At 49.6% G+C, this 24,438-nt stretch overlaps 1 protein-coding gene across 1 annotated transcript; it reads right to left on the bottom strand.

Annotated features, from left to right (window-relative positions):
• Positions 1–1,001: 1,001 nt before the first annotated feature.
• Positions 1,002–24,131, bottom strand: LOC132249437 (circumsporozoite protein-like). The gene is made up of 6 exons (XM_059724548.1): positions 24,045–24,131; positions 16,544–16,631; positions 8,509–9,233; positions 5,863–5,931; positions 4,225–4,339; positions 1,002–1,228 (listed from the first exon to the last, which is right to left on the bottom strand). Exons 1-6 carry the CDS (start codon positions 24,129–24,131, stop codon positions 1,053–1,055), a joined length of 1,260 nt encoding a protein of 419 aa, XP_059580531.1. The 3' UTR covers positions 1,002–1,052.
• Between the last annotated feature and the right edge of the window lie 307 nt (positions 24,132–24,438).

Raw genomic sequence — 24,438 nt, 5'->3', positions numbered from 1 at the left:
ACTCAGGATGCAGTCAAACCCTGGAGTTGCAGGCGCTTAGCGAGCCCCAGCTGCTCCCTCAGGCTGAACACACCAATCTCCCCTCACAACAAACATGGAGATGATCCAGAAGCCTTCCCAAAACAGTTTGAAAACCATGCATGCCAATGAAAGCTGGGAAAGGTCTTGAGCATATAACTAACCTCGTCTCCCGAGAGTGTTTGTGCATCACAAACTGTTGGGGACCAGGCTGTGACCAGGGAGCCAGCGAACAGGGACTGCCAACAGGGGAGCAGTTTGACTGCAGTTCACAGGCCAGGCATGGGCAGGAGCACATGGGGGCTTATGCCAGAGACTTCAGGGAAGTGAAGGAGGAGGGGTGCTACTATGGGGTGGTGACACGGAGCGCAGCCAAGGCCCCTGCCCTGCTGCTGCCTCCGGCCCGCAGCTCCTGTGAGGCCTCCACCCAGACAGGCCCCTTGGATGGGTGGGCAGTGCCCTGAGCCCTGTCTGCGGGGGCTGCCTGGCGGGACCTCTGAGGCCTGGGGGTAGCGTGGGGGCCGGGAGTCTCTTGCCTGTCCCACCTGTGCCCGGACTGAGGCCCTGGAGGGGCAGGTGAGGGGGCTCCAGGCAGAGGTGAGCAGGCTGAGGGGGATCAGGGCAATTGAAGAAGGGATTGATGGCTACTTTCATTCTCTGCAGGATAAGGGAGGAGCACCAGGAGGTATGGGGGTGGGTGGGAAAGGGGCTGTGGGTTGGGAGTGAGGGGCACCGGCAGGGCTGGGGGGGCAAGGGGAAGGGTATATACCCCTTCCCCCACCCAGGGGTCTGCTTTCTTGCAATTGCAAAACCCTACCCTTATCCCCGCCTTGTAACAAACCTCCCTCCCATTTTCCCCCTCTCCCTCCCACTCCTTGTGCCCAACATCCCTCCTGAACATAAATTATATTCCCTTCTGCTCCCCATTCCCACCTGACCCCATCCCTCCCATGCCTGCACCCCAACCCCCCACAGTTTCCCAGTCTCCCCCAGCCTGAGAATGGTATTCGTGTCAGCTCCTTGTCAGGATGCTCTCATTCGGGTCTGACCCTGCTGCCTCTAAAGAGGCGAGGTAGGCGCCTCCTCTTTTTCTTGTCTGCAGCAGACAATGGGGAGGCACGGAAAGCTGGCTTTCTTCTTTGGCTGATGTCTGCGTTCCCCTGGCTGTTCATATAAGAAAGCACATTTGCTTCCTGTGGGAAGACTAGCTCTGCAGAAAGAGAAAAGCAAAGAAGCGTCGAGTGATTGACTCTGGATAGTAGCACTGCAAGCAAGCATAGAAAACTGGTGAGCATTCAGAGGTGCATGCTGGCTGGACACGTGCCACTTAGAAGTCTAAATAAGGTTCTTTAATTTGGTTTTTACTAATTATAACATCTCCTTTCCCACCAGCAAAAGTATGAGAAGATGTTGTACCGTCCAAAATTATGCTTCTGGAAGTCTGATAACACCAAACTTACCTGTGCACTACATGAAACAGTTTTCTGGCTCTGAGATCATTGACTACAGACAGTAGCATGACGTATACACACAGGGCTGTACATTTAGGTTGAAAGGCAATCATTTGACTTGCTTCCTTAATGCATCATTTCCATGTGTGGTTTTCTACGGCTTGCATGTGTTGGGTCCTTTATTCAACAAAAAGGTCAAGGCAAATTCTTTTCCATTCAGCTGAAACAACCCCTTTACCTCATCATTAACCAAGAGCAGGGATTGAACTTTGCCTTTTGGCATCAGAGGAGATTGCTGCTCCCTGAGCTCACAGGTCCCTGTCTGCTAGCAATGGGAGACAGCTGTTTTCCAAAAAGGTGCCTGTGTGGGGAGGGGGGACACTGGGGTGTTGGGTTGCTGGTTCCCGGAGGCGAGCAGAAAGAAACCTGCTCAACCTGGCTTTCTCCCCTCCCTTTGCATCCTCCCTCTCTTCACTGGCTCTGAAAGAGGGCTGTAAATCCAGTGCAGGGCCTGATACTGCTGCTGATTTGATGGTGATGATAGTTTGACCTCGCAATGGTCAGGGATTGATGGTAGACTCTCCTCCTGCCACTCAAGATACTCAGCAGGCTTAGGGCTTGCCAAACACTGCAAGTACAATGCCTACAATCAAATAGCCTTCTGTGAAGGTGAAGCTATTCTGTGGGTGATGCTCTGGATTTATACAGTGCTTTCCCCAGTAGGGTCTTTGACCATAAGTATGGCTTTTGGCATGACAATAGTTCAAATAAATAGTAAAGATTAGCGTGGGCATGCAAAACCTCAAACAACTGGTGGCCAGGATCCCATGGACAGTAAGTTTAAAGGAAAAAGGAATCGGGGAATTTGGTTGTACCTTCGAGAGAATATTAAGGGCACTAGGATATGCCATCCCTGTGTAAGGAAGGTTAAGAATCACATCAGCGGACTGGCTTGTCTAAACAGCAAATGCTTTTGTGACTTGAAATTTAACAAGGAATCTCTCCAAATGTAGAAACATAGCTACAATACTACAGATGACAAGAAAGGAAAACTCCAGGCAGACCAAGGCACTGCAATACAGGTAGTCCGAGACACACAAGCATCCTGTGAAGTTACATGTCAAGGACCAAAGGAAGTGTAGGTCCATTACTGACTGGGGAAAGGGAATTAAAATTGCTCGATACGGAAAAGGCAGTGTGTTTAATGACCTCTTATCTCAGTCCACATAAAATGTGTCCTAGAGGTCTCAAGAAACTGAGCATACACTTAGGAAATCTGCAGATGATGCCAAGTGAGGTAGGAGAGCAGATGATCTGGAAGATAGGTTGAGGATTCTCAATGACCTTGACCAATTGGAAAAAATGGTCTTAAATTAATGAAAGGATAGTATAATAGTTACAGGAGTAGAGCACAAGCTAAATATGAGTCATCACTGCAATATTCTTACAAAAACTGATAAAGAACAAGAGCATATGGGGCTGTATTAACATGCATGTTGTGTGCAAAGTAGGGGAAACCATTTTTCAATGATATTCAGCATTGGGGAGGCCTTAGCTGGAAAACTGTGGCCAGTTCAAGGCATCGTGCTTTACGACAAACAGATGAACTGGAAAGAGTCTGGAGAAGAGCAACAACAATGAGGAAGGGTCTAATATTGTCCTAGACAGGAAAGTTGGAAGACCTGGATTATGTAATCCTGAGAAAATGGAGGGGGTGTTAGAAATCTTCAGAAAGGGTTGTTACTTGTAAAGAGGATCTCTAGTTGTCTGTGATGATAGCAGGTATAGTAACGGGCTTCCATTGCAACAGGGGGCATTTAAGCTGGAAATGAGGAAATACTTCCTAACTCTGGAAGGTGGGGCTAGGCCCTGGGTGTCCTGCTCCCTGGATGAGTAGCCTTCCCATTAGCTTGAACATTAAAGTATGGGAGGGCCCTCATTCTCCTCCCACCTCTCCAATGAGCTTTTGGCCAGCCAAAATGTCATGACTTATAGTACGGCCTAGTGAGCGCATCTGACCTGTTCATGGCTCCAAACATGCTGAGCTGCAGCACAACCCTATCCAAAACGGCAGCTATGTGGCTGTGGCCACGCTGGTTAGGCACACAAGGTGAAGTGGGATATAGCCCTGTGACTCAGTTTACATGCACGAGGAAGAAAGGAGCTGTGCCCATTTGAAACATCTAGTAAACTTCAGTCTTCTCCAGGAAGTTATTGAAGTCAAGGATGTAATCACTCACAAGGAGACGGGACATATCAGGACAAAAAACGGCTTCAGACAATACTTAACTAACTGGAGGAGAGGGAGGCTGTACTGTGCTGCACCAGAATTAATACCGTGATGCGGAGATTACACAAGTCATCACAAATTCCTGGTGCAGAGGTCGTAGATTTTTTCAAGCAGGATGTATTTCAGGGAGTGGATCTGGACTGTGTCGTCCCTGTGGCTTTCTGGGAACCAGTCAGGGTACAGGTGACGCTCCCAGACCTTTCTTCTGTTTCATTTGGCCCTGACTTCAGACAGCGGGACACATGTCAGCGCTGGATCTCTAATTGTCAGTCTTCCCCAGCTGCATGCATGACATCCCAAAGGGGAGTAGAGGTGTGCTGACTCCTACCAGGTAATCAAGAGGGAGGTCTACTCCACCTGGCTATGAGATGAAGCACTGCACTATTTCTAAAATGGATTCATAGGCATGTTCTTCTGCAAATATGAGGAGGATATTTGAACCAGCAAAAAGTTTTGCTCTCTTACCTTTGTGTTCCGAAATGACCTGCACAAGTTGGTAGTTTCCAGCTTCCTCCGTGTCCAGATCATATTTTCTCATAATTTTTGAGATCACATCTCTAGTTGTGTCTTGGCTCGTTAACTGGAAAAAGCATTTTGCAGTGAATAATTTTACTTCCTTGTTTCTTGACATTTGTTTTCACTTTATGTATCTGGCATGTTGGTTTGGTGTCTCATCGCTGAGGTACAGACAGTGCACAAATGGAAATTACAGAGAGATGGAAATAGTATTGTGCACAGAACATCCTAGCAAAGGGTGACGGTTTCTGTGTGTATTTTACTCTACCAAGCTGCGTCTCTAGATTTGGTTTGTCCCTAGTGTAAAAAAGACCACTATGCATGTTCTTTTATTTTGCCTCTGTCTCTCGGAAATCTTTCATTGCAGCGTGGTCACCCACACGTAGCAGAGTCTCAGAAGCCACTAGGCTGGTCCTATGCCATCAAGGCTTTACTTGCCTAAATCTACCTTGGGCCAGTGAGATGGCACAAGCAGCATCTCCCTCACCATGTGTCTGGCCCAGGGTTTCCCTCTAAACGGTTTCCCTTTCACTGGAAAGTCCCATACAACCTTCTCACAAACAACTGGGAGAAACATGGGGAAAAGCAAATGACTCCAAAGCAGATAGACAACTGGCTCAGCAGCCACAAGCAAAGGTCATTCTGCATGGATCCAGGTGGGAATGGCAGGAGGCTTTGAGTGGACTTCTACAGGGATCTGCCCTGGCTCCGCTGCTGTTCAGATGATTTGGATGCAGGAATAAAGAGCTTCCTGAGCAAATTTGCAGAGAACTCAAGACTGGGAAGGACAGCAAACGCACTGGGAACACTGTCTCTTGGCTGGGGATTTGGACTCGGGTGTGCTGATTGCTCTTGTTAGAACTAAAAAAACCTACAAGTTCCTGGGTTTTGCTTCTCTGCTTGGGGTCCTACCAAGCACCACATTTGGGATTGGACCTCCGCCTCCTTGCTTTAACTGTAGCGGGTTATGGTTCTTCTTGGTGTTTTGGGCATTGAGAATAGTAGTTGTGTGGGAGGTTGGTTTCTGCAGTATTAAGAATAGGTCAGACATAACTTGAGTGGAAAGGTTTAGTTAGGAATCATCCTGCCTTCAGCAGGGGGTTAGATTAGATGGCCTCCTGAGGTCTCTTCCAGCTCTACTTTTCTATAAGAGAAAATGAGGGGTAATACACTATGATATTTAGAAGTATATGCCCTTTGGGATCCTAATTTTCTAGTGCTATACAGCATCTTTCGGTGACTTGCCTCCAAGCTGCTCTTCAGTGTATCTGTCTGCCTACCTGTGCACACACGCCCATTCATACAAATGGCGTGCATGGTTTCTTGGTACCTTAGTCAATGATTGAGGACAAGTGGTGGATATTATCCAGCTGAAAGCCCAGAGAAAAGTTTGGGAGGTGGAATGTACTTTGACTACTAAAATAACAATGTCAATTCACCTAAGAATCAAGGGCATGAGGTGGCCCCTAATATTTCAAAGCTTTGTCTTGGTGTGAATCAGAGCAGCAGAGAATTTACATGTAACTTGTCATCCCGAGTGAAAACACATCCTGTAATAAATCTACACAGCTCTTCCACATCACTTACCAGAATGCCTTTGTACACAGCACCTTGACTGTTCGGCACTGAGCAGTGAATGATGTAGGCGTCTTCGTTCTTCTGGGAGTAAGGTGCAGACAGAGCAGATCAGAGGTGGAGGAAGGAGGAGGTGATGAACACGCAGCCATGGAAGGTATGCATGAAGGAGATAATGAGCATTCAGAGAGGTAAATAATGAAAAATAAATGAAGGGAAAAAGTCAGAAACATGATGGAAGCAGTAGGGATGAAAGAGCAGAACCAGAAGCAGGTATTTTGGGTCTATGCCTGGTTCTTGAATGTTGTTAGTGGTGGTGTCCTACCTCCAGGAGTAACTTGGTTTGGTATTTGTAATGAAGTATTCATATTTAGTATTCCATCTACAACTAACACCCCTGAAACACGGAAGATATCGATTTTTGCCGTTTGAAATGGGTGTTTAGTTGGTCTAATAAAAGACAGCACTTTTACCCAAAGAACCTTGTCTGCTGAAAGAAACGGTAGCATTCCTGACTGCACTATGTGCTTTGCTCAGGAAGGAGCTCCTGCAGGGCAGATGCGCCTACTGACCTTTCTCTGCCATTACCTATTGGGCAAGGTTGTGATATGGAAAGTAATATTCCAAAACCCTGGAAACTTTGCTTCCATCTTCTGCACTCCTTTGTGTTTACAGACTCCTCTGACTTCTGCCCAGCTGGGGAGGGAGGCATGGGACAGGGGCAGGAGGGCAGGGGAGCCTGGGATGCGGGCACAACAGTGCGGGGAGTGGGGGATATGCCTCGCTGCCTCTTGCCCAGCCAGGACGGATGGCAGGGAGGGGCACAATGCAAATACAGCTTGCTCCAGGTGGAAGGGGGCAAGCAGTAGCAGGGCATAGACCCCACTCCCCGCACTGCTGTGCCCACATCCCGTGCCTCTCTGCCCCGGCTGGGTAAGTGGCAGTAGGGCATCGCCCGCCAGTTGCCCATCCGGGGTGAGGGGGCACAGGATGCAAGTGCAGCAGTGCCGGGAGTGGGGGCTATGCCCTGCTGCTGTTTGCCCCCTTCCACCCAGAGCAAGCCGCGCCACCCCCAACCCCCTCCCCAAGTCCCACATCCCCCTGCCCCAGCTGGGCAGCTTGTCCCAGCCTCAGCCCTAGCTCCCGCCCCAATCCCTTCCTCACTGGGGGGCAGTGCAACTCAGTCGAGGCCTGGCCTGGTTTAGTATAGCACCATGAGCTTTTGGGTAGCTCTGGGCCACTCATGCTGTCACTTGCGGGTGCCCCGTGCCCCTCACGGGGACTGTGTGTTGAGGCGGGATGGGTCCTGCGTGCATGAAACAGGCCCCACCCGATGGCACGTGGTGCCCATGCACGCAGGACCTGGGCCAGCATGACAGGTGGTCTCCGGGAGTGGGCCCAGGTGATGTGGCAGAGCAGCGGCCAGTGCCGAGCCGCGCTGCTGTGCCACATGGGGGGATGTGCCAGGAGGCCCCAAATGCCCCAGTGCTCACTGCTGCTCCCAGTGAGCTGCGGGCTGTGCACGGGGGGCTGAGGTATTGTGGGGGTAGGTTATGTGGGGGAGCTGTGGGCCCTGCAGGGGGCATGTGGGCCTGGCAGGGGGGGAATGCTGTGGTCCTGGGGGCGGCAGTCCATGTGCTGTGTCAGGGAGTTATGCCCTGTTGGGGGGCAGAGGACCCACCCTACCTGAGCAGCATCCTCCCACAGTCCCCGCCCACCCACAGCCCCGCCACAATCCCCCCACACCTATCCCCACCCCCTGTCCCACCTCACTCCTGCAAGCAGGTGCTGGCCCCAGGCTCTATCTCCCCCTCGCTGCAGATCTGGAAGGAGCTGGGTGGGCTTATTTTGCCCCAGATGGCACAACTTGCCCCACACCAAAGGGTGTGGCCAGGCATTTGGTGAGCCAGAAATCCCCGGCTCAAATACATGCCGCTCCTATTTGAGCTGCTGCAAGCACACATGTGTGGACGTGCCGTAAGGGTGCAGAGAGAAGTGGAGCTCCCAGCTCTAACTCAGAATGATTTTTGCAAAGCGTTCTGAGTTCCTACATTGCCTGAGACCAAACAGAAGTTCACTGTTGGTCTGGAGGGGTGGGGATCTAGCTGCCCGCTGGGAGCCTGCAAGCAGGTTTCCACAACAAGGGCCAAGCTCTGTGCCAGTGTTGGCTGTTTCAGAATGGGAGGGGGGAAAGGCAGTGGAGGGAGCTCGTTCTTGGGGCTCTGCAGCTGGTGTTGAGGGGTGGAGTGGGTGAATTGGAGCCACCCCACTTTGGGGGGCCTGTAATACACTGGCCCCACTCTGTAGCGGGGGCTGAAAAACCCTAAGACTCAACTCCTTCTGCTCCCTTGCCCCCCTCCCATTCTGAAAACACCCACAGGTTGGGAGCCCCAGCAGACACACGTTACACAAGACACTACGTTTTGAAACATCTTTAGCTGACACCACATGCAATGAGGGGCCAGATTTTCACCCAGTGGGCCATTTAAGCTGTTTGCAGCCGTGCGCTTGTGTTTGGTCACAGCTATGAACAGCTTTCTGGGGGACAGGAGTAAACAATGCATGTGGAAATTCAATTTTCATTTATAATACAAATATTGGCAATTCCTCATCCCCTTTTCAAATTGAATACTTTAAACAAAAGGTTCTAGACCATACCTTTTCCTGAGGCAGGTTCCTGGGCTGGTCCCCGGGCAGGTCCCTGGGCTGGCCCTTGGGCTGGACTCTGGGCAGGTCCCCAGGTTGGCTCTCGGGCAGGTCCCAAGGTCGGTCCCCCAAATGGTCCTCGGGCTGGTCCCTGGGCTGGCCCTCAGGCTGGTCCCCAGGTTGGTCCTCCGGCTGGCCCTCGGTCTGCACCCCGGGCTGAACCTTGGGCAGGTCCCTGGGCTGGACCTCGTGCAGGTCCCCTAGCTGGCCCTTGGGCTGGTCCCCAGGTTGTTCCTCCCGCTGCTCCCCGGGCTGGCCCTCGGGCTGCACCCCGGGCTGGACCTCGGGCTGCTCTCCAGGCTGGCCCTTGGGTTGGACTTCGGGCAGGTCCCAAGGTCGGTCCCCCAGATGGGCCTCGGGCTGGTCCTTGGGCTGGCCCTTGGGCTGGTCCCCAGGTTGGTCCTCTGGCTGGCCCTCAGGCTGCTCCCCAGGCTGGACCTCGGGCAGGTCCCTGGGCTGGTCCTCGGACAGGGCCCCTGGCTGGCCCTCGGGCTGGTCCCCCAGCTGGTCCTTGGGATGAACCCCAGGTTGGTCCTCCGGCTGCTCCCCGGGCTGGCCTTTGGGCTGCTTCCCGGGCTGGACCTCAGGCAGTTCCCTGGGCTGGCCCTTGGGCTGGTCCCCTGGCTGGTCTCCTGGCTGGTCCTCAGGCTGGCCTAGATACACCAGTTTATTTTGAGCTAAATGAGGTGAGTGAAAATGGCTCTACCAGCCTTAGTTATGTATGGATAGTTTATGAAAAGAAGCCACATAAATAGAATTTTTAACAATTGTTCACAAAAATCAGCTCTCTGTCCTCCATTTCTGATTCCTTCCCTCCCCAACTGGCATCTCCCCTCTCTCTCTCTTTATCTTAACTCAGTAAAATCAACTCTAAATCTTGTTCTACAAGATGTTAACCTCTTAATTTCCACTGGCATTTCCCCTATAGTCTAACTCATTGACACTTCTCAGTCAAGTGAGGTGTCTGTCACTCAAAGTTTAAGAACCTTTTTCAAATATTACTACAAGAAATAAATGCAAGAACAAAACCCCTGGAAACTTCTGCTTGCTTTGAACAAGAGTTGGATCGAAACATAGACCTGAACATTTTCTTGGCCCACTGGAACCAAATCCAGGACAGAACCTCATTAGACACCTATTAGCAACCTTGGAGATATGAATGTTTTTGGGGCTGAAGAAAAAGTTGGCTGGGGAACTCCCTTTTTGAGGGATGCAATGCATCTTTTAACCACCTTTAAATGCCTGAGTTTATCTGGCGGTGAACCCAATTCTAAAATAACACCTTCTTTCTGGAACATCCACCAGGTCAAGTTTACGGGGTTAAAATACTGCTTTGCTTTTGTATCCTCTATTTCATATATCATTTCCTTTCACTTCTGTGCCAAAGCGAGACATTAGCACATTGCACCAGGTCCAAGAAGCATACCCAGCAAGTGATTTGCCACAGGAAAGTTTCTAACTGGGTTAAGGACCGTGTGTCAATTTGACGCTGGACATATAGCATTCTTATATTGCCACAGCTCACCATTGTTTCAGCAGGTCTTTGACCTGGAATGTAAGTTATTTCTCTGTCCTTGGAGGTCAGAAGCCCATCGCTCAAAGAGGAAACAACAGTCACACGCACTTCCTGTGCTATGGTGGTCACTAGCAAGACATGCTTCACGACAAAAAGGCTTTGCCTGAAGCTGCCTTTGGTCAGAGCATGGTAACATCTGATGAGATTTTTCTCTTTGCAAGAAGAGAAGTAGGTAGAGAGCAGCTTTGGCCATACTTCCAAGGTGCTGAAAATGCAAAGGCAATTTGCCTCTTGGCTGCTGCTCTGACTCTTGTGCGCTGGCAAATTCTCTGAAATGCCAAGTTGCCAGTTTCCAATCCGCACGACCAGGCCTGTGATTCCCCACTGCAGATTTGTGTTTCTACCCACTCTTTACCCACTCTCCCAGGAGAGATTCACCAGGGACAGAGCCAGAAAAACCCAAAAGTCTACAGGGCCTGATCCTGTCGTGTAAGTGATATCAGGATTAGGCCCTGGCAATATAATTGTTGCTAACATTTACCTCCCAAAATGCAATTCTTTAGTGCAGTTTCGGAGATGATGAAGTGATAGCTTGAAAAAAAATATAACTTACTCTCATTTTCTGCTTCATTTTGAAACTGGTGGAGGAGGTGTTTGGCCTCCATTTCAATGTCACAGTCAGGGACGTTCTTGCTCAGGTGTGCTATTACTTTCCGCAGTGTGTGGTACTTCGGCGGCTCTTTGAAATCTTCAGGGCTGAAGTGCAGCCAAGTTTTCAAGAAGAAGATGATTGGACTGAAAAGAAATACATTGACAAAATCCAGTCATAATCAGTCTTTGTAACAGTGATATTTGTCATTCAAACTTGTATAAAAAGATGAATCTATTCCTTCTGCTATGAGCAAGCAAGGAATGCTGATCTGGGCACCTTTTTCCGTAATCCTGGTCTAAACTCACTGACACACATTTTACCACTCTTAATTACTCATCAAACTAGTGAATGAACACTGAATTGTAGCCTCAAGATGCAAAATATGGGACAATTATAACTATTTTTAGCGATATCACCATCCTCCAATTTGATCTAGTATTACAGCAAACAAAGTAAAAGAGACACAGGAAAACATGAACATCCTGCCCCAAACACAACCTTTACACAACACACAAATTGCCTGGCTTTCTCACTTTCTACTTCTCTTGCTTTCTTTTTTTCTTGCTACATTTGGGCCACTTTCTGCAGTGCTTCTCTCCTAGTGTCACACAAAGAAGAAATGCCTACTTGAGTGGGTAAACTTCTGCTAAGTCACTACCACAGCTTTTGAGGTCTGCCAGTCTCTCCCCTTGCTCTCCCACAGACAGGCAGGAATAATGCCCATTCTCCTGTACAGACATGATACATAGGACCGTAAGAATCACAATCTGGCTCAGAGCAGAGGCCCGGCTATCTCACAACACTGTCTCCACAAGTGGTAAGGAGCAAATGTTTTGGAGGACAAGTAGGAGAAAGTGAATAGAGAGATGCATCCTCCGTCTCGATGTTTGCTAAGTCACCACGCACGTGGACATCCCTAAGCCCTATGACTGACAGCCCCAGATTGACAACTTTCGAAAGGGTAGTTGCAATCTTTTCCTGAACCTGGTTATAGTACTGGCCTCCACAACATCCGGGGGTGATGTGTTTCACAAATTAGTGAGGTGTGGAAAAGTGCTTCCTTTTGGTTGTTTCAAACCTGGTGCCTCATCATTTAATGAGGTGGCCCTAAATTCTTGTATCAGGAGACAGTAAATACAGGTTTCCTTCGATTTCTTCTCTACACGCATTCCTGGAGCACGGCACATCAGTCACATTTGCATAATGCAAACCCACTTTACAATTCATAGATTCATAGATGTAGGGTGGGAAGGGACCTTGTAGATCTGCTAGTCCGACCCCTACCCTGGGCAGGAGAGAAAACTGGGCTCAAATGACCCCAGCCAGGTAAACGTCGAGCCTCCTCTTAAAGACCCCCAGGGTAGGAGCCAGCACCACTTCCCTTGGGAGTTGGTGCCAGATCCCAGCCGCTCTGACTGTGAAGCAGTGCCTTCGGATGTCTAGTCTAAACCTACTCTCTAGCAACTTACGGCCGTTATTCCTTGTTACTCAGGGAGACCCTCAGGGGAACAAGGTCTCTCCCAAACCCCGCTGGTCTCCTGTAGTAAGTTTACAGATGGCCACCAGGTACCCCCTCAGCCTTCTCTTGCAAAGGTTGAACAGGTTCAGGTCTCATAGCCTCTCCTCATAGGGTCTGCCCTGCTGTCCCCGGATCATGCGGGTGGCCCTCCTCTGGACCCTCTCCATGCTGTCCACGTCCCGCCTGAAATGCAGCACCCAGAACTGGACACAGTACTCCAACTGCAGCCTGACCAGTGTCACATAGAGGGGGAGGATCCAGCTGTTCCCCCATCCCCCACATCCAGGCCGCTCTTCCCTTCCCCTCCCCCACACATCTGGATTGGGGTTGCCCTGACCCAAACTGCCCCTCCCCATGCGTCCAGATCAGGACTGGGACCAAGACTGGCTGCGGCTCCCCGCTGCAGTTTCCAGAGGCTCTGATAAAGCCTTAAGCAAAGTATATAGGGGATTAAAACACATCTGTTCCAGAGTGGCCAGTAGACTCAGGAAGTCCTGGTTTCCAAGGCCATTACTTTAGCCACTAATTCATATTTCTTCCCAAGTAAACCCAAAGACAAGCAGGTTATTCAGCACTTTATTAACATCAGACTTAGAGATAAGATCGAGCTTCGACCATCTCAGGTCCAGACTCAACAGCTGCTGCTTCCCAGAACATGCCATACTCGCACTTCACAACCCCACAGCCCCCCAGTTAAGAGGATTTCCCGATGGTGGGACTGGTAGGTCAGATATTTTATAGTGTGTAATGGTAAGTATTAATAATCATTTTGTAGTGTGGTTTGAAAACCTGTGGCTTTCTCTGTAACACCCCCCTGCCAGAATGTCTTAGGAATGAGCACTGTTAAACTTCGGAAAACTAAAAACCCTATTCATGAAACTTTGTAGAAAGGTTGTTTCTGGGAGGGAAGATGCTGTGTAAGGGCTTGGAAGTTAGACTCTCGTCTTGGATTTACTAGTCCTGGGGTACTGACGAGATGGCACATGACAGAAAAGGATGTGGAACTTGTTTTTCCCAAAAGAAATGAAAGAATTGAAGCTACTTGAACCCTTGCTTAAATCCAATCATTGACAAGCAAGATCATGGGAGTTAAGACAATTTACTTAATGTGGGAAACTGTGTTAATTTACTTGCCGGAAGCTGTGCTAGCACTCTTATAGAGAAACTCAGAGCCATACGCTCACTGCCGAGAGCTGAAGGGAGTCAGCGTGATCAACAAGGGGGGGATCAAATATAATCCTTCAAGTCCTTTATACTGCCAGTGCATACCAAACTTCAGAGCATGCAGATGACAATGTATAGATGTGCTGAGGGAAGGTTCATTAGACTCCTGCCTCTTAAAAACTAAGTAATGGTCCGTATGGAACTAGAGGCAGAAGAAGACATCTTCTTTTTTCATTTAAGAAAGGTTCAGTTTCACCATTTTGAGCATCCAAATGTAAACACAATTTAAAAATCCACAAGGATGAATGATTAATCAAATGAACAATTAACCAATGCTTAAGCAATTCCAGCATGTAGGATTTGGGGGACAGGCACCTGCATGCACACAAACACATGCACGCAGACATACACACATACATGCATCACATGCAAGCACACAGAGATACAGTCATGCAGAAACATGCATGCAGATACATGCACACTTGTGCATGCACAGACACATGCAAGCACACACTTGTGCATGCCAAAGATGTGTGCACACACATGCATGTACACATGCACGTGTGCACACAGGCACATGCATGCACAAACACATGCTCACAGACATACACACATGCATCACATGCAAGCACAATCAGGGCTACATCCCCCCTAGAGTATGTTGGCATTTTCAGAATAGAAAATGAAATCCACAACAGACAATAACATGCATATTTGCATAACATGTGGTGAAAAGAAGCAAGGGCAACAAGCATGCTTTGTTTGTCCCCCAGAAATTAATGAACCCAAAATAAAGGACAGTTTCTGTTCAGTTTTGGGGCAGCATCCCAGTCTGTGTCAATTAATGTAGGCATGATACAGTGAATTCTTTGCTGATACCAATAAGGATGGCTCTGTATGCATGTGTGTGTGTGTGTATATATATATATATATATATATATATATATATATATATATATATATAAAAAGATGATTAGTTTTACCACATCCCTTGAATCCTGACTGAGGTTTTGCTGTACAGCACACTTACTTCCTGAGGACTGCCCTGGAGTCCGCTGAGAAATCTGGACTTTCATCTCCTCTGCAGCTCAAGGTCTCCAGCTTTCCATGCCTAAACATCAAAATGGATATTTTAGAGAGTTATTTAAAAAACAAGCTCAACATACTTGGAAGGGCAGCACCACTAGACTCTTCAGCACCACTAGACCGCACAGCCTATCAGGGTAATAGGACCAGCAGGTGTGATCAGAGATCATGACGGACAAGAACGTAACTACGCCTTAGTAAAATGTCCTTGTCATATCCATTTACGTTCTTATCACTATTCTGATTAGTCTGCAAAAGCACAAAAGAGCAGCAGGAAAACCACTCCCCAAGTCAGAGAGGAAACCAAATCTGGCCACTTTGTGGGGACAAGGATCACGTTGTGACCCTGAGCAGAGTAAAAGATGTGAGAGGCTTCTTCAGAAATCCCTGCCTTTCCCATAATTACTGGACTATCATGGCTACATCACGCTTTCACTGAGACTCAAATAAAATGTTTTTTTTCTAATAGTGAGGCTGGACAGCAAAGGGGGGATCTGGTTAAATGGAAGAGCTAGATTAGCAGACCTTGTCGTTGGAAAGGTGGGAGGGCTTGGAAGAAAGGAGAAGACTGCATATAGATTGGTGATAACTAGACCTGTTCCCACCCCAGGGCTGCTAGCTTAGTCCAGCACCAAAGAGAGGCTGTTACACATCGGGTGCATCTACACGTGACATTAAGGCGAGCCATAAACTCTGGTGCACTTGGCGCCAGAGTCAACTGCTCCCAGGCACAGCATCTGCACGTGCACCCAGGACTACAGCACTTTGTGCCAGGGCAGAAGAGTCCCAGGCTGAAAGGGAGCATCAGTCCCAGTTCGGGGGCAGCACTAGGCAATGGAGGGACTGGCCGGGCACGAAGGTGCTACAGAGTGGAGCGAGGAGGCAGGCAGCCCCTGTAGTTAGCACCCTTGTGCCCCAAGGAGTCTCTTTCTACAGGACTTTGATTTAACATAATTTCTTCTCCGGCTGTCAGCCCACCCTCATCCTGCTGAGGACCAGATTGAGACTGCCCTTTGGGGAAGGACTGCTGTGATAAGATTTCCCCTCTGCCCCTCATGTTCTCCATACGCGGAGAGGGGCTGCCGCATTTTCTGAAGTCGTGAGAGTATTGAGACTGCTCTCGCTGTTCACTCTCAGATGGATATCACCTTTCAGTGGCATATCACCACAAAGAGGACTGGAAGGAGGTCAAGTCTTAGCCCTGTCCCCCTCCCTCTTCTGCTTCCTTCTACACCAGGGCATTTCCAGCAACTAAATGGTACAATTTGGCCCACCCTTTCGTGTTACATTACATTAGAAGAATTAGTTGCAAAATAAAGATGTTAATTATTTGCTGCTAGGAAAAATAGAAGTCTTCTTTACCGACTGTTGTAGGGAAAAACTTGGCCATTGCAAATCTATACATATTAAAGGCTGCCCACATTTTCCTTTGAAATATGCTTGTGGGAGAATTTAATGCTGAGACATGGTGCCTAATGGTATGCTTTATACCTGTTCTGGAGACCACTGCTAGGGGCAGGCAGGAGGCAGGGCAGGGTGGCACTGAGACAATAACTTGTTCAGAGAGCTACAGACTTTTGTCGGCCTTCCTCAGACACTATGAATGGACTTGCAGAGAGCAGGGGGACGAGATAGAAAGGTCCTGATCCAGCACAGGCCGATTCATGCGGCAAAGAGTTACGCAGAGGGACAGCGACAGCCTGGATTTGTTAACTCTGGATTTTCCCAGCAGTGTGTTGAGCTGTTTGGAGGACTGCTTGCCTCCAGCTGTCCTCTCTTTCCACTAAGGAACCAAGCAGTCCAATTTACTTATTGGTCTCCTTGTTTGAGGAAGTACTCAGCTCTGAGGAGGCATTTTCAACCCTGTTTCAACTGAAACACTGACTTTTTCAAGCTCGTTAGAAATACATGCATAGCATTAACTTCTTAAGTATGCCATCTTCAAAACTATTTGAGATCATTTCTTGCAACGTCCCACCTCTAAAGGCCATCACAGCTTCCTCCACAGCTCTTGGCTCTTACCTGCTGAGGAGCATTTCTAGGACCTCACCAGGAGAGGCAAAGGTCCTGTATGTTGCGAAAAATGTATGTATGTTCCCAAAATCCTCCAGAAGAGCATCTACATTTTTCTGCATGACCTGTAAAACAAAAGAAGAAAATCATGACATCAGTCATGAAACAAGCAGTCTCCCCGCTCTGAAACTCGGGGAGGGTGGCAGTGGTGCTGGGTGGGGGGTCAGGGGGCTATGGTGAATTTTGGAGTGGCTGCTGTCCCCCATCCCCAGAGCCCTACTGGGGCCTCCATCTGCCCCCAACCCACGGCCCTGTCCCCTTCCTCCACAGACTTACCTGCAGCTGCAGCTGCTGCCTCCATAGAGCCTGCAAGGTCCTCCAGTCTCCGCTGTCAAATAGCTGCTCCCGCCCTTCCTGGCTGCCTGCTCGGGGCCTCGGCTCTCGGGTGCGGAGGCGCTGGAGGAAAGAAGGCAGAGGGATGCAGCTGCACCCATAGCCCTCCTCCTGCTCTGCCCTGTTGAGGAGTTCAAAACCTGGTTAATTGGAAGTTATTACTTCCAGTAGCGTAAGGAGCCAAGATGATTAGGTGTTAAGATTCATAGACTGTCGAGTCGGAAGGGGCCACGAAGGATCATCGTGTCCGACCTCCTGCCCCGGCAGGAAAGAGGGCCGAGTTCAGAGGACCCCAGCCAGGTGCCTATCTAGCCTCCTCTTGAAGACCTCCAAGTTGGGTGAAAGCACCACCTCTCTTGGAAGCCAGTTCCAGATTCTGGCCACCCTTACTGTAAAAAAATGTCTTCCTAATGTCAAACCTGAATCTACTCTCCGCTAGTTTGCACCCATTATTCTGAGTTACTCTCTGGGGTGCTCTGGTAAACAGCGCATCACCAATTCCCTGCCATCCTCTCTGATGAAGTTATAGGCAGCTTCGAGGTTGCCCCTCAGCCGTCTCTTGTAAAGACCGAAGAAATCCAGATCTCTCAACATCCCCTCACAGGGTCTTTCACAGAGACCACTAATTATGCGACTGGCCCTCCTCTGGACCCTCTCCAAGTTCTCCGTGTCCCTGCTGAAGTACGGCACCCAAAACTGGACACGGTACTCCAGCTTCAGCCTGACCAGTGCTGCATCGAGCGGGAGCATCACCTCCCTCTATCTGTTGCTCGTGCATCTGCTAATACACGACAAGGTGCGATTGGCTTTGTTGATGGCCTCGTTACACTGCTGGCTCGTGTTCATCTTGGAGTCAACTGTGACTCCAAGATCCCTCTCAGCCTCTGAGCCACTGAGGAGGTCATGCCCCAACCTGGCGGTGTGCTGGGGATTCCCCCTGCCTCGGTGCAGTACCCTGCATTTATCTTTGTTGAACTCAATCCTATTTTGTTCCGCCCATTGATCCAACCTGTCCAGGTCAGCCTGTATCTGCTACCTGCCCTCCAGTATATTAATTTTTCCCCGTAACTTAGTATCATCTGCGAACTTGCAGAGGGTGCTTTCCATACCCTCCTCCAAATTGCTGATGAAAATATTAAATGACACCGGTTCAAGGACCAAACCCCACGAGACTCCACTGCCCACCTCCATCCGGGCCAAGAACGACCCAGCTACCACCACTCTCTGGGTGCTAAGCACATCTATACCTTTCAAAAGAAAACAAAAATAAATCAGAGAGACAAAAACAGAAAACTAAACCAACATGCATTGTGCCATTTCTTTGCATACATCAATCGTGTCCCGATGAGTGTGCACATGCAGTTTGTGGTACTTCAAACCCGTTTCAGGCCCCATAGACCACATGTGGCACACATGCACTCCTTTGCCATGCTGCAGATTTATAGTGTGGTGTCCAAATTTGACACTGGGAGCTCCTGGTGTCAAAAAACAAAAGAAATCAAAGGTGGCACAATGCACATGGCACCTACGTGTGCTGCCAGAAACAGAGCCTGGCTGGACAGAGCTATGCTCTGGCACCTGGGCAGGCTCCAAGCAGCAGGATTGCTGCCACTGCTGCCCTGGGAGGCCCCAAGTCAAGTTGCTGGGGCCAGCACAGCTGCTGGCTCCAGCCTCCCACCCCCACCCAAGACAGCTTGCCCTGCACCAATCCCATGTGCAAGGGCTTGCACCGTAGCATGAAGGAAATTTATGTCACCTCTATTTTTGCTGTGGCAACCGCATGCCCCTGCATGTGGAGACACACTCCTAATGACTGTGCCCTGCTTTTATATCCATGCATCGTCATTCATCCTGAAAGATTGCAAAGTGCTTCCCAAAATACAGACTGGACATACCACTGACCTTCGGCCACCCCCGGCACATACACAGACATGTAGCACACCTGATAGTTAGGGCCTGGGGGAGAAGAACGAGGGGGAACGATTGAAAGACGTTATCCAGGGGACAGGTCTGAAATGACGGGACAGTCTCTCCAGAAGTGAAGGACTAGTGCTGAATTATGTGCACAACAAGTGACAGGGGAACCACAAGCATTGCAGCCAAGGTGGCAGAAGATCCATGTCAATGGGAGAGGGAGAAGTTAAAAAGAAAATGCGAGGATTATTAACTTAACTTCATTTCATCTACTTTACTCTGTGTCCTCTGAGCTGAGATATGTTGAATTAAGTTTCAGGAAGACTAAACAGTGGTGAAGATTTCCGTGTTTTGCATTTCCATTGTAGGCAGGACAAAACACTTCTTGCATTGCAGGGAAATGAAGTTCTAGTAACCGCTGTCCTGATCATCTTTTCTCATGTGGGCAATGGTCTGAATTACCATAAGGGGGTAACATGGACGGGAGGGAAACAGCCTGTGCCACAGCAACCTGGAGTGGAGGAGTCCATGAAAAAACCTCTCATCCAAACTGCTGGAAGATGTGAGATTCCCCCAGGATTTATGAAGTAGAGCTTTGCGCCTAGGCAACACTGAGAGGATGATGAATTAGAAATGCCTGCCTAGGACACAGTATGTTTCTGTCCTCGATTGAAAATCTCCTGCAGCATCTCATGAATGAATACTGTTTTTCTCTTAATGGCATATAGTCTAATTTTGATAACTGATAGATGAAATGTATCATTCTTAAGACAAAAACCCTTAAAATGAAAGCTGAAGAAATGGATACAGAAGGTGAGCACAATATTGCTGAAAGCATGCATTACTAAAAGCAAAATGCAAAAACTTTTCTATTATTTCAGTGAGTCACTATGAGCTCCTATACGTGGGCAGGGAGCCTGCTCTGACACGCTGGAAATGCAGCACGTTGGAGCAAACTATATGAACCGAGTCTGCCAGAGCCTGGACATCACCGCGCTCCAGCAGGCAGTAGAAAGACGGACACCCAGAGTTAGTCCAATGGTATTAATACCACAGGATTCATAAAGAAGAATATTTCAACTTAGTGCCGTGTTCGTGTGTTTTAGAAAGAGGAATTGTGTAAAGAAAAATGGGGAAGATCCTAAAGTTAAAATTAAATAAATGTATATCCTTACTTTAATTTCAAAAGCATGCCATAATGGAGACACGGACCATGAGCACACTGCCACAGAGCCAGACCTCTTAACAAAAAAAGGAAGCAGGAAGGCATGAAAGAAAAGTGTTATGATATTAAATAGCAAGTTTTAGGAGACTGTTTGCATCAACTCGTTTAGAAAATGGAAATTGAAATCCAAAAGAAGCCCACAGAGCCTGAAGTCCAGCGTGAGAAGGGGAGAGCAGGATGTTACGTGGGGAGCAAACTGTTCGTCGATTCATGCACTGTCAGGCCTGGAAGGACCTTGTCGATCCTCGGGTCCACCCCTGCACCAGGCAGGACAAGACACAGGGGGTCAAGTGACCGCGGCGCGCTGACATTCCCGTCTCCTCCTGAAGATTTCCAAGGCAGGTGACTGCACCCCTCAGGGTCACAGTCAGGGCGACCAGGATCTGGAACCAGCTGCCAAGGGAAGTGGTGCTGGCTCCTACCTTGGGGGTCTTTCCAAGGAGCCTGGATAACTACCCAGCTGGGTCACATGAGCTTCAATGTAACAGGGCTCATATGAGCCCAGTATTCATTCCTGCCCAGGGCAGGGGGTCCGACTCGATGATCTGCTCGGGTCGCTTCCTACCCTACATCTATGAAGCTATGAACCACCACTGCGGGGAGTTTATTCCATGCTGGACACCCAATTAAACACATAGAAATACATTTTTAAATTAGATTAAAGTAGGAAACTTGTAAAAGAAACAGTGCATCGATGGGACTACTAAGGCATTAAAGGAGAAGAAGACCCCAAAGAAGACCCTTCAAGGCTATCATCCAACACAAAACACTTTAATAATCAGGTTTTGCTTATGTAAATCCCCCAGAGTCAATGGACGGCAACCAATGAAACTGGAAGCAGAATTTAGGGGTCAGTTCAATTACCAAAAAAGCCAACAGAAAAACTGTTCTTGTTGGGTTGAGCCCTCAGCCCTTTTCCTCAATGTTCAACCAAGGCAAAGTTAGCCTCAATAGCATCTTCTCCTTCCCTAGAATAAAGAGGGGAAATGAAAATGAAGTAAGGCTTCATTGTCGTCTGCGGGCCTCAGGGGATCTTTTCTGGCCCTGCTCCAGAGCTCACTCCACCGCTATGCACACACACATGGCTGGGCCATCTTCTTTCCAGTGCAGCTCCCTGCCCTTCCCCTCGCCATGAAAACAGAGTCGTTACACGGAGATGGCATTAATCACATTTAACATCACGTGCTGCTGTCGACAGCGACAGGAGTGTTTGATCACACGCACTACTCATTTCCTTACCACGCATTGTGAAGATCTGCTGAGCACTGCATTCTTCAAGTAACACCTGAATCTCTCAAATTAGGCGAGGCAAAAAGAGCGTATAACAGTGAGAATTGACATCTCTATTTGATTTACCTTCCTGTGTCTCCAAAGGATCCCATGGTTGTATCCTGGGATAAGAAGCTATCCAGTTTTCTGTAGCTGTATGAAAGAAAGAAGGAAGAGCAAGTTGAAACCACAACCAGTAATTCCCAGTTACTTGATGTCTGGAGTGAGGGGCAGCATCATGGCCCGGGGGGCAGGGTACTGCAGTTTGGGGGTGAGGGGCACTGGCAGGGCTAGGGTCAGTGGGTTGGGAGTGAGGGGCAGCAGCAGGGCTGGCGGGGGCTGTGGCTTGGCACTGAGGGGCAACAGCATGGGCAGTGACAGGGCACTGGCATGTCCCTGCCCCCACGCTGTCATATCCCCCCATCCCCCCTCCGCCATGTGACAGGTGTCCTGCATTTTGGACCTGGAAATATGGAAACCCTAAAGCAACCATCCGCATCCTCACTGCCCCCTCTGCTGCACCCCTCACCATGCCTGCCCCGGCAAACTTCATCGCTCCAAGCACTCCCCCCGCCTCCCCCCATGGCAGGCAAGCACACCTAGTCTTCAGTGCTTGGCTTGCTACTGGAGCGGACTGAAGTCATGTTTAGGAAAGAAATGAAAGCATAAAAGTGACAATACCCCCAGCCACAAGTCACCCACCCTAGGACTCCCCCAGTGTGGGTGCAAACACCCCCCTCATTTGCCCACACTTACCCTTGCGGTCAGGGTGATCGCAAGGACACGGGTGTGACCTGACAACAACCAGTGTCGGGTCGGGAGCAGTTGACCTGCTGTGTGCGTCTCCAAGAGCCGCACGGCGACGAGCCGGTTCTAGAAGGGGCCATTGTGATGCGTGTCACGTTCTCCGGGTCTGCCCACCTGCACGTCTGGGCCGTGTCCGGCCGCACCGCTGCATCAGCCGCCGGGTGTGAGACAGGGCTTGGCTTGCACACGACCTGATGGTACTCACAAGGAGGGACTCCAACCAGGCCTGGACCCTGCAAGGGTTTCCTTCCAGGGCACTGTGACAGCGGATGAGGAAAGGGACTCCAACAACAGCTCCTAACGAACACCATTTATTGTGTGTGCACAAGAACATACGGCCCAGGTCTATCTCACACGTGTTCCCTGCGGTGACGTAACCTCTATTTCTGTAGGCCGGGGGGCTCCCGCTGGCTCCCAGCTCTGAGCTGGGGGAAATACACTATATTACTTGCCGCCTGCTGTCGGCCCTTTGACGGTGTGGATCCTCCCAGTCTCTCAGCATTGCACCGCTTTCATGGGCAACTTCCCTCAGATTCCCTTCAAGCCCTTTCCCTTTCTGGAGGGCGAAATGTTTAACCAGATCCGTGCCCTGGATCTCCCTCTTCTGCCTTTGGACAAACAGCCCTTTCACCAGAGCTGCGGCTGAAGAGGCTCTTTCATGGATATCATGTGCTTACTGCGCCTTGAGGTAATGCTCCTTCTCTGCCATCCTCATTTTACCTTTCCTGCCTGCTTCCTTAACGATAATGGCGCTATCTCTTTCGTTTGGGATGAACGGACTGGAAGATGGACGTATCTTGGTTGAACGACTCTGTTCTGAGATTAGTCCTCGAGAGCTCGATGTCTTCAAATCCCTGAGAGGTGGCCATGGAGAGGATGGAGACGTGTCCTGTTTTCTTCAGCCACAGCAACAGACGCAGAGTAAATCAAGAATTGCAGCAGGGGATATTTTGGTTCGATTCAAGACCTTTCGCTCTATATGAGGGTGATTTTTTTTAGGTTTTTTGGAACACGAAAATGGGCTACCTGGAGAGTTGTGCAATCTCCATGCTTGCCAATGCGTACGAGCAGGGTTGATGCTTGGCTGGACGGGTTTGTAGGGCGTGCTCCTGCCTTGAGCAGGGGGTGACTAGACGGCCCCGACATCTCTTCCAGTCCCATAGTTGGTGATTCGATGCTCTCTTGGTGTGCTACTTCAGGGACAGAAGCAGTGGCATAAGAAGATTAGATAAATCCCTTTTGTCACTAAGAGTGAAACACAAGATACATTTGTTATAGTGGCTCCGTGGCCTTGTTTGGGAAAGGGAGGTGAAGTAGAAGACGAAAAAGTCATGTTGTGAGCTTGGGGAGATCAGTTCATGCAAACATTAAAAAAAATAACTATAAAGCAGTGCCCATGTGCTAACCACCTTGGATGTTGGTAGCGTGCTCTCATGACAAAATGTGAAGTCTCCTAGGTCTGAAGGCTGACAAAATGGTATACTTTAAGCACGGATTCACAGATTCACAGATGCTAGGGTGGGAAGGGACCTCAACAGATCATCGAGTCCGACCCCCTGCTCGGGCAGGAAGGAGCGCTGGGCCAGATGCCCCCAGCCAGGTGCCTATCCAGCCCTCTCTTAAAGACCCCCGAGGTGGGAGACAGCACCGCCTCCCTTGGGAGCCCACTCCAAATTTTGGCCACCCTTACTCTGAAGGAGTTTTTCCTGATACCTAGCCTAAATCTGCTCTCTGTCAGTTTGTGACCATTGTTCCTTGTGTGACTCTACTTACCACAGGGGCAATGTGTAGGGATGCACGCATGTACACATGCCCCCCCTGAGCGTGGCACTGCACCCCCTACAAAAACGCACCGCCGACATTGCTGGCAAGATCTCTGGGTGGTTGCTGCCCCCTGGTCAGTGCTCGCCACCACCCCCCACCCTCCGACCGCTGACAGCGCCAGTGCCGCCTGCAGGAGCTCCCGCTTCGCACCGCCACTCTCCCGCCGCCACCGTTGTGCTCCCGTCACCGCCATGGGCACGTGTCCTTCATGACGCACCATCTCTCTGCACATGGGCACGTAGACACACACATATTCTCCCTGCCATGAACACAGACGCATACACATGCACGCACGCACGCAGAGACAGGTGTGCTCTCTACTCACTCTGCATGAGGACACATTAACACGCTCTCCATGCCATGAACACAGATGCATGCACTCATACACACATGCAGACAGGAGCGCACTGTAGGCACTCACTCTCTGCACATGGACACAGACACAAATATACTCTTCTGCCATGAACACAGACACACGTGCAGACAGGCACACGCACATG

Source organism: Alligator mississippiensis, chromosome 1, assembly GCF_030867095.1.
Source record: "Alligator mississippiensis isolate rAllMis1 chromosome 1, rAllMis1, whole genome shotgun sequence".
NCBI classification, from domain to species: Eukaryota; Metazoa; Chordata; order Crocodylia; family Alligatoridae; genus Alligator; species Alligator mississippiensis.
Note: the sequence above shows the minus strand (reverse complement) of the source record. Positions and strands in the feature narration are given on the sequence as shown.